Source organism: Mytilus edulis, chromosome 7, assembly GCF_963676685.1.
Source record: "Mytilus edulis chromosome 7, xbMytEdul2.2, whole genome shotgun sequence".
Lineage (NCBI taxonomy): Eukaryota > Metazoa > Mollusca > Bivalvia > Mytilida > Mytilidae > Mytilus > Mytilus edulis.
In genome coordinates, this window is record NC_092350.1 from 31,787,711 (window position 1) to 31,798,708 (window position 10,998).

A 10,998-nucleotide genomic window follows, 5' to 3' on the forward strand; every position below is an offset into this window, starting at 1 on the left:
CCGTTTTTAAAGGATATGAAATTCAATTTATTCAAACAAATTTACTATAATTTATGTGTTTTTTTATTTTTTTACCTGAAATATGAAAGATATGAAGGACAATGATATACAAATTGTTTTTTGATGTTTGATAAAGTTATATTCCGAGCTTCCCATTAACTTGTTTGTAATGACATTAAAGTGTAACAATTTGTCAACAAACATATGTTGCATAATATATCTCATTTTAAAGAAATTATTGAAAGTTACTTCTAAAGGTACTTAGTGTTTTTGACTTTCTTAATCATACTTATAAGAAGAAATATTGTAAAACTAGGAAAGATAATGACATAATGCCACAAGCTATTTGCTTGAAATTCAATTTTTATCTGGTTAATACTAATTTGATGAAAGCAGAAGGATCATTTTTATGCCTGACCTACAATAGAAGGAGGACATTATGGTTTTTTTTAATCTGTGTATCCATTCATCCGTCCTCTTACAGGTTTTGGTTTTAAGTAGTTTTCCACAAAGTTATGGTAAAATCAATTTGAAATGTAGTTAACATGTTCACAATGAAGTAAAAAAAAAATTGGTATATGCAAATGAGAGTTTCTGCCCAAATTTTGCAGCCAATTGTCAATGAAAACACAAAAGTGTGATAATTGTTTGCATTTTCGGTAGCAAAAGCATCTACCAGACAAAACTTTATTGAATAAACCTACACAAAATATACCAGACAATCTGTTTACATATCAATAAAACTAAGAAGTTGTATAATCACTTTATTCCTAGAGTTAGAATATGTATTCTCAAATCTCTAAAGGACAAATTATATTGATTCAGTTTCTAATATGAACTTGAAAGTGATTTCATATCAGTATTTGAAGTTTTAGAATGTAAACAAACGATTGTTGATACATTTTAAAATCGTTGGGTAAATAATGTATGCTGTCATCTATTACCTTAATGAGTCTAGAAAAAAAAATCTGTGTTAAGCAGACCTGAAAGTACTTTTAACAGACACGTTTTTATTGTCATGTAAACTAAAATTTTAAGAAAATGTGAACCATCAAAGTCAGTCTGATTTCTTAGAAGTTCTCAACTTAAAATTGTATGGATACTATTTTAAAAAATTTAAATAACTAAGTTTTGAGGTTGAATATCCTATTTCCAAGTGAGCTCACCCATCTTGAATAATCATTTAAATATTCAACTTTCTAGGAAAGAGACCTATCCTGTACAGAAAAACATTGTCTTAATTTCATTTAACAACGGGTGCACTGCTCTAGTTAACCTACTGTAACAATATTTGATGAAATATTTTTGCTAAGTCATTTCAGTATGAGCAAATTGACAATCATATTGTGTTTTTGTTAAATTGTTTGGTTATTAATAAAGCTGTTATCTTAGTTGAATTGTTTCACATTTGTCATTTCTATGCATTTTGTAGCCACCTTTATGACATCAACTTTTCTCATGGTTGAAGGCAATATGGTTGTCTATAACTGCTAACATCCTTAAACATTTGAACTTTGGTGGATCAATAGCAATCATACCACATCTCCATATTCTTCGTCCCTGAGGGTATCACCAGCCCAGTAGTCAACTTCGGTGTTGACATGAATATCAATAATGTGGTCATTCTTATAAATTTCCTGTTAACAAAACTTTGAATTTTTCGAAAAACTAAGGATTTTCTTATCCCAGGCATAGATTACCAGTGCCGTATTTGGCACAACTTTTGATAACTAATTATAAAGATTTTTTTTTAAATAATTATGTTATAATAAAGTTTCATTATCTTTTCAGGTCAGCCATTTCCAAATAGTTTAGAAGCAACGACCAAAAAGTGTCATAGACTATTATTCCATGTTTTAGCACACATGTATCACGCACATTACTCAGACTGTGTAACGTTAGGAATACACGGACATTTAAATAGTTTGTTCACACACTTTATGGTGTTTAACATTAAATTTGACTTAATGGAAGACAAAGAAACAGAAGTTCTTCAGGATCTTTTAGAAGCTTTAGTCAAACAGTTACCCGACCCTAATCAGAATGATGATAAGGAAACCAGTGAAGTTACACGATCGTAGCATGATTTATATGAAGGACGAGAGAATGTTGGAGGCATGAATGTTTGGAGTGCTGATTTTCTCCTGTGATGTGTCAAAAACAGCCAAATCCAAATGTAATAGATGTTGTTGTTGGATCTCAGTTATTGTAGTCTATGTACTTTAAAAGCTTGTGTAGAAAGTCTATGTACTTTAAAAGCTTGTGAAGAAAGTCTACCTTCAAACTTGTATTCCAGTCAGATCTTTTTTGTGGCTTACTTTGAATTAATTTTCAATACACAGTTTTATTTGCTCTAACTTTTACATTTATTTAACATAAGGAATTTCATCATTGTCATTATATAAACTAAAATAGAAGTTCTGATTATGGAAGCAGATGTTTTAATAAGGTTTTAAATTTAAAAAAAAACCCAAATCAATTAGTTACAGAAACTAGTTATAATCAGCTGAAAACCAATTAATCCTTAATTATTTTAGATTATATTTCACATCTAGTGAAATTAAAGGTTTCACATGTCCTAATAAAAATCTTTATTACATTTTGAATAATTTCCTAATCTATTAGAGTGTACAACTACTGCATTATTTTATATCATAAAACTAAGTATGTTGAGCTTTCAGTGAATTTACTTCCTCTATCAATAAAAACTGGCTGCCACAAAATAGCCAAAAGCGGTGCTTTAAAGTGGCATTAAAAACACAAAAAAAAACAAAATTCAGTAAATTTGACAAGCCTTTTATAGTTATTCTCTAAAACAAAAAGTTTATAGCAATGTCCTGTTAGAAATTCATTTTCCAAAGTACATTGACTGACTAAATAAGATGTAAATTTTAGACCTCATTTATTATTCTGTCTGGAAATATTTCTCTCAAAATTTCATTAATTTTGATTAAAATTTTCTCATAAATTGCAATGTTAAAATGAATTCTGTATTATATTTTGTAAAATGATGAAACACATTTAAAGGGCAGTTTAAATTAAGAAATTGTTGATTAAGTAAAAATTTAACTCTGCAATAGGCTATACCAAGTTATTGATCCTCAGATTCAGGGGTGTCTTAATCGGTAGTAAACTTAATTTTCAATTTTTATGGTAGAATCTATATCTATATCTATTGTCATGGTTGAAAAATTAAGGTCAGCCTACAGTCCTGACATCTGATATATTCTTCATAAGATTGTTAAATATGTGAAAATAATAATAAAAAGTTAGGCTAATTTATTGAATTGATTGGATGACCTACCAAGTATGTTTACTTTGTCTAGTGCTAGACCTTATGGTCCAGAACATACCTTGTCCAGTGCTAGACCATATAGTGCTTTATTCTTTATGTGATTTCAGTGTGTTTTAGATACATAGGTTTGGGGATTTTAATAAGAAATTATGCTGTCAAAAATGTATTTAATGATTTTTTTCGATGATAAAATTGAAAAAAAATAGGGCACTTACATTTTCAAATTCTAGTCAGAGCAGTGTAAGGGAGATAACTCATGATATATTTGATAACATTTTGCTTTTTGCTAACAAGTGACTAAGCAATGAAAATCTTGATATTAATTGCCTTCTTCAGGAACATGATTTTTGTTTTAATAGAAAATTATAAACAATGTGTTGTATATTTTGTAATGTTATTTTTTAATTTTTTTTTCGTTAGCCTTGGATGTTTGATACTAATAGTAAATAGTCAACATTTATTTATACCTGTATACAAAATGTATATGCTATTAATAGATATGATTCAAATTTTAGTTGTTAATTTCATGAATTATTTCTTGCTTTTCGTTGTATGTGCAAATGTTTTTTAGGGTCTGGAAACATACATAACTTAACTAGTCATTATATCAATTTAAAAAAAAAATATTGAAGTTTTTTTCATGTTTCATTTGTTTGTTTTCTTTTATGGTAAGATTTCATAATGACAGTGAATATAAATAGATTATTAGTGAACATTTTAACTATTAAAACAGAAGGCGGTGACAAACTGGATTGTGCAAGCATAGATCGACCAAACATGGTTGTAAAAGCAAAGATGATTGGTCAATAACTTGACTGTAAAAGCAAAGATAATTGGTAAATAACTTTGCTGTTAAAGCTAAAGTGATTTGCTGAACATAGATTGCAACACTGAAAAAATTTGCACTCTACCATTTCTTTGAAAAATATATAAAGATTTTAAAAATAAAATCACAACAAAAGCACTTGTAATAAACCATCTTTGAAAAGTTGAATAAATTCTGATCAGACAATCAAAAGCTATGCGAAAACTTGCCTTACGAAATTAATGTGTTTTTGTGTTAAAAAAATCTTATCAGGTTTTTTTTCACTTCACATTCATATATGAATGAAAAATAGGAACCAAGAAAGATTTGACAGGAGCTTATTCATCCATACAAATTTTAAATGCCTAGTTTTACAACGGAAAGAAGGTTGTATCCCAGAAATGTTACTTTGGGTCATTAATAAAATGGATTCTAAAAATAAATTTGGAGGAAACTTATGATATAAGCTATGATATTAAAAAAATGAGGTAATTGTACAGATTCACTATGCAATGAATTGAAAAAGTCCCATTTTATGCTTAGCTACAAGTGTTTGAATCATTTAATGGGTATTGACTTGCATATTGTAAAGTTTTTAGCTTTTTTTTGTTTGCAGTTTCATGTAAAAAAATCAACTCTGTGAAAATGTCTTTAAAAAAGTTGTTAACATTATGAATCTCACTAGCAAATGTAAATTGATACTCATGAGAAACTGTAAACCTGATTAATGTTGAAGCTTTGGACTATTTTATAAAGAATGTCTTCAAAATGTAATATACTGTTGTTATTTTTAAGGAATTTTTACATGTGCAACTATTCACTTCTTGCTTTGAACAATAATAAAAAAAAGTTAAGACAAAGCTCCAAAATTAAAAACACATAGATGCCTTCATTTGTTGGTTTACTGACTCAGCAGCTTAAACCATACCTTTCTACGGAAGCGTATTAGCGCCACACATTTTTTTTTTTTTATTTTTGTTCCTTTGTTTGCGTTATAACGCAAACATTTGCGTTATAACGCAAACCTTTGCGATATAACGCAAACCTTTGCGTTATAACGCAAACCTTTGCGTTTTAACGCAAACCTTTGCGTTATAACGCAAACCTTTTGTGTTATAACGCAAACCTTTGCGTTTTAACGCAAACCTTTGCGTTTTAACGCAAACCTTTGCGATATAACGCAAACCTTTGCGATATAACGCAAACCTTTGCGTTATAACGCAAACATTTGTTTTATCTTATTTCTTATTTAAGATTCAAAGGAAACAGTAGTTATTAATGGAGGAGGCTGGATATAATAAAATTTATCACCTTTGTAGTAATTGCAAAGTAAACTACTTGAATAATTATATCATATCAATGACTAATAATGAGCATAATAATATAAGAAGATATGGTATGAGTGCCAATAAAGAAACTCTCCATCTAAGTCACTATTCGTAAAAGTAAACCATCATAGGCCGAATTACGGTCTTCAACACGGAGCATTGGCTCACACTAAACAACAAACTATAAGGTCCCCAAAAACGATATCCAAGTTACTACTAGTATATATATTACAAAGAAAATTGAGTAAATTGAGGTTATACCTAAGAAAAAAATCAACCCTGCTAATATAGCTATAACCGAATATAAATATACTTCCAAAGTAAGCTCTCGTTTGAGAACTGTGTAAAGTAGGTGACATTCAAACAAGCTACCCTTTGGCAATAAATGTATAGAATGAAGATGTTTCATTAATAAAATTATGTTCTCTCTATTCAAATTGCTACCCAAGCATCTTAAAAATACTTCATTATATTGAAATGAAAATTCAATGACTTTCTATCAAAGAATCTTGATCATATTCTGAGATTTAAAAAAAATGTTTCCTTATTAATAGTTCATTTTAAAGCAGAAAGATCATTTTGTCTATTTGACTTGGAGGTTTCACAATTGTATGACATTATTTTTGATCTTTCAATTTTAATATGACTATATACTATATCTATTTTCTTCTTAAAATATATACTTTTCTGATGCACAAATCAGTCTTAATTTATGTATAATTGCACTTCAATTATTCCATTATATCTATGCATATTTATTATAATGATTTGGCCTTGTATGTATGTTTCTTTTTTTATCTACTAGTAAATCACATCCGAAATGAATGACAGACGGACATATATACAAAACTTAATGAATAATTGAAATAAAGATGTTTGCGTTATAACGCAAAGGTTTGCGTTATATCGCAAAGGTTTGCGTTATAACGCAAAGGTTTGCGTTACAACGCAAACGTTTGCGTTATAACGCAAAAGGTTTGCGTTATAACGCAAAGGTTTGCGTTATATCGCAAAGGTTTGCGTTATATCGCAAAGGTTTGCGTTATATCGCAAAGGTTTGCGTTATATCGCAAATGTTTGCGTTATAACGCAAAGGTTTGCGTTATAACGCAAAGGTTTGCGTTATATCGCAAAGGTTTGCGTTATAACGCAAAAGGTTTGCGTTATAACGCAAAGGTTTGCGTTATAACGCAAAGGTTTGCGTTATAACGCAAAGGTTTGCGTTATATCGCAAAGGTTTGCGTTATAACGCAAATGTTTGCGTTATAACGCAAAGGTTTGCGTTATAACGCAAACATAGGAAGAAAAATTAAAAAAAAAAATGTGTGGCGCTAATACGCTTCCGTACCTTTCCTTAAATCATGTCTTGGACAAAAAAAATCAGTAAAAAGTGTAAATAAAAGGACAAGTAATGCACATTGTAATTTTTACTTTGAGAAAAGTAATCTTTGTATTTCATTGTAATTCAATGTAATTTACAGTGTAAATAAAATGACAAGTAGTGCACAATGTAATTTTTACTAAAAAAAAGTAATCTTTGTATTTCCTTGTAATTCAATCAACAAATCCTTATAAATTGTTATACAATGTATTTCAATGTATCTATGCAAAGTTCTTTATTAATCTGATGGAATCAAATACAACTGTTACCAAAGATTTTAATTAATAATTTAAGTTTATACTCTCCTAGACCATATGAATGGATCTATCATTATAAAATTATAAAATGACATTGCTTGAGCAAAATGGTCTTTGCAAATTGTATTTATTGTATAAATGCAATAATCAGAAGAATTTGTATTGGTTGTTGGTGTTTTTAGTTTTTTAACGCAGGTACAAAAATTTCAATGAAATACCTGTTATTATTGTGGCTTGATTTATTTTATGTTAAAAGTCATGTCTGTTCATTCAATCAATTGCACTTCACAACATACTTAAATCTTATTTATTTTAAATATAATTTATTATTGAAAATTGATAATGAGTAGACATTTGAAAATAGAATAAGAGAATTAAAAAAATATACCGGTAGTAGGAAAGTATAATGACTTCTTTCTGATGTTTTTACGTTATCTAAAGACTTTGTTAACAATTTTGATCATAATTTTCTCCCTAGTTTCCAAAGACACATTAGAAGGCAATATATTGAAGCTGACTGCTAGCAAAGTTAATACATATATAGCTTATTATTACTATGTCAAACATATAATCTGTTGGCATAGGCATACTGTTAGCAATAATATTATAGATCATATGTCCTATCATTATAATATCTACAAAGTTATTTACATTGACCTTATGACCTCAAAATGCTCATGAAAAATGAAGAGAAATCCATTAAATTGTAGTATTATGATATTATAACTTATGTAATAAATAAGATCATTCCATTGTCAATGTTTTAGATATTTTGCTATTTGAAGAGCTTGTATTTGTTCTAACCTTACAATGAAGGATACTGTGTATCGCTATTTAGGTAGAGGACACCATTGTTAAAAGATTTGATGCATATAAGCAAAGGGGAGATACCAATTGATTATTTTTCCTAGAATTATTTTGTTGTCAAGAAATACATGTGAATCCTTTTAATATAGACCCTTAAATTTTTGTTTATTTCTATAATATTTTGTGTAAAGATGTGAAATAAACTGATAAAAGTCCTATTATAAGGGAGATAACCTCTAATATACTGTGAACTAACGAAATTGTTATACCTGACAATTTTCTCCATTTAATAGAAATTTGACCTTATTTGAGGATAAAGAATTATCTATACAGGACATCAGACTACATTAAAATTATTATGTATGGTGTTAAAAGAATTATAAATAAATTGTCTTATATTATTAATGTTCACAAAAAAACATGGTTGCAAGGAACATTCATTCTTTATACATGTTACTGCACTTTTTAACCATTTAGATGACATAATAAAATTTCATAATGCTTGGTAAAGACATTTGGTGATTTCTAATTCAATTTTTGAATAGTCAATATATTCATTTTTACCCTAATATGTCATAGATTTTTGTTTAAACTTGTTTTCTGTGGCTAATATCATATTTTGTATGAAAGAAGTGTATTGAGGTGTACAGTCAGAAAGCTAATAGAAAAAGGTGTTTCTTTGCATGGTAGTTTAATAGTTAACTTTTGTTTGACTCATATTTCAAAGAAAGGAGGAGATGTGCTAGGGGCCCTATTTGGCCTAAAAATTGAAAGATAACAGAATGAAAAATTTGAAATAGACATAACTTTTGAATTTTAGAAAACAGTTACGACCAAATTTAGCTGTTAGCACTCTGTCCTTTGCTTCTTTTTCTTTTAGGAAAATGTATGAGTTCGCCTTAGAATATTGTTGATTCTGTTAAAGAAGTTACGAAAAATACTTACGCATGTTTATTGACCTATTTTAAGATTAAATGGCGTGGACAAAGTTTGAAGAAATATATTGTAGATTGATTCACTTCCAAATATCAAGGTCATTGCTACAATATTCCATGTTTAATGTACTTGATTCAATAGTCTTGTTGGCTGTTGTCATGACAACATATCTATATATAGAACATTGTTATTTGTTTATGATATAGGATTGAAAAAAAATGTGTGCAATATTTAGTTTCCATGGTTATTATCATATGGTATGATGTTGACAGCTGTTGATTGTGAGAATCATTAAAAGGTTATAAATATGTTGATATTTTGTTCTTTATTTGATCCATTTTAAATATACATGTTCCACAACAACAAAAACAGGAAATTTTATCGGTTTAATAAGCAGTGGCACTAATAACATGCATGTCAAGACAAGAACATGTGAATTTGAATAAAAACAACAAGGAGATGTGGTACGATTGCAAATGTCATAACTATCCAATCCAACAGTCTAAATGACATGCATTAAAGCAATTATAAATCAGTGTACTTTCTTCAATAATGAGCAAAACCCATCCCATTTAGTCAGCTATAAAAAAAACCAGACATAACATTCAAAAGAAAAAAAGCCAACCTATGATAAAACAATAAACCAGAAATCAACATTATTGACAGCAACCAACAAGAACTGCTGAATTAAAGACCCCTGATTTGGCCAGGCAATTACCAAATGTGGCGATTTTTTATACCCTTGTTGTACGCAGTGAGCGTTCAGTTTTACCCTCGTCTTATCTGTATTCCCCGAAATTTGTTTCCATTCTCTAACTTTAGTTTGCCATAACAAATTGTTGTGAAACTTATACACAATGCTTATTACCACAAAACAAATTTGAATTTTGGTGGTGTAACCCTGTTACTTTTACTGTTATAGAGTTAACGTTGTGCCACTATATGAATGGCAGAATTTTAATTTCCTTTCTCTAATTTAAGTTTGCCTAAATTAAATGCCATGAAACTGATACACAATGCTTATTCCAACAACACTCAGATTAAGTACAAATTTGGTTCACTTATACTGCTCTTAATTACAAAAAATGCAAGCGTGGGCATCGTCTCTGTCCCATGGACACATTCCTCATTTACTTTTGTTGTAGCTTAACTCTCTCTCTAACCAGGGACCATGGTGTAACAGCAAAACAAAAAAAAAACAAATGTAGTTGGAAACTGCTTTACTCATCAGATTGGCGCTCACATTTATTGAAAGCTAGTTCAAAGACAACAACATATAAATAAATAATCTTTGTCCAGACTAACCTTACTTCGAATTTGACAGACTTTCTGAGCTTGATTTTTAACATGCTAGTTCAAATGTCAAAATGGACATGTCACCTTACCTGGACACATTATTCTTAAAGAGGGTCAACAGATAACAGAGCGACAGTCAAACTCACAGATCGAAAATAAACTTGACAAGGCCATGGCTAAAAAAGAAAAAAGACAGACAGACAAAGAATAGTACACGAATCAACATAGAAAACTAAAGACTAAGCAACATGAACCCCACCAAAAAGTGGGTGTGATCTTAGGTGCTCTGGAAGGGTAAACGCAGCAGATCCTGCCCCACATGTGGCACCTGTCGTGTTGCTTATATTATTACAAACCTCAATGGTAAATAGTGTAATTCGGTAAGTCATATTCTGACTCCTAGCTGATATGTCTTTGCTCTTACTCCAAAATGCTACATGCATAATGTAGAAGCAGCAAATACAAATGTTCACGTCATTTGCTTGACCTGCACCCCTTTCATTAGCCTGTCTGTGGTTAAAAGAAACTTCGGAAGAAAACACAAGAGGCTCTGAATAGCTGATCTGTAAGTTTTTGTAAATCTTTCATAATTGATTATTTTTGCTTTTCAATATACATGTATATTAATGAGTGGCTTAAAAATGCCATTTATATATTCTTTGAATCTGTCATATTTTTCTTCAAAAGCAAAATAAACTGTTATAACAGAGAAATGTCTCACCTTTTTGTTATTTTGATAATGCAAAAGTTGCAGTGTTCTCTCCAGGATTTTCAAATTGCCCCATGAAAATTATCATTGCACTTGTTTTTCCCAAAAAATATCATGGTGCTTAAAGGCCCTGGGGAGAAAACTGTGTTGAAATTAAGATAGCAATACTTTAACATATAAGTTA

General features: G+C 29.6%; 1 protein-coding gene and 1 long non-coding RNA gene across 4 annotated transcripts in view; one reads left to right on the plus strand and one right to left on the minus strand.

Moving 5' to 3' along the window:
* The window catches only part of LOC139482624 (MOB kinase activator 2-like), a 49,640-nt gene extending 44,664 nt beyond the window's left edge, over positions 1-4,976 (plus strand). For all 3 annotated transcript variants that reach the window (XM_071266549.1, XM_071266548.1, XM_071266547.1), the window contains exon 5: positions 1,792-4,976. In XM_071266549.1, coding sequence (XP_071122650.1) covers positions 1,792-2,081 — 290 coding nt within the window. In that variant the 3' untranslated portion in view covers positions 2,082-4,976. The remainder of the gene's footprint in view (positions 1-1,791) is intronic.
* Positions 4,662-9,132, minus strand: LOC139482629 (uncharacterized). Its single transcript, XR_011654888.1, has 2 exons — positions 6,777-9,132; positions 4,662-5,028 (listed from the first exon to the last, which is right to left on the minus strand). It is a non-coding gene; the product is annotated as an uncharacterized lncRNA (long non-coding RNA).
* Positions 9,133-10,998: the final 1,866 nt, after the last annotated feature.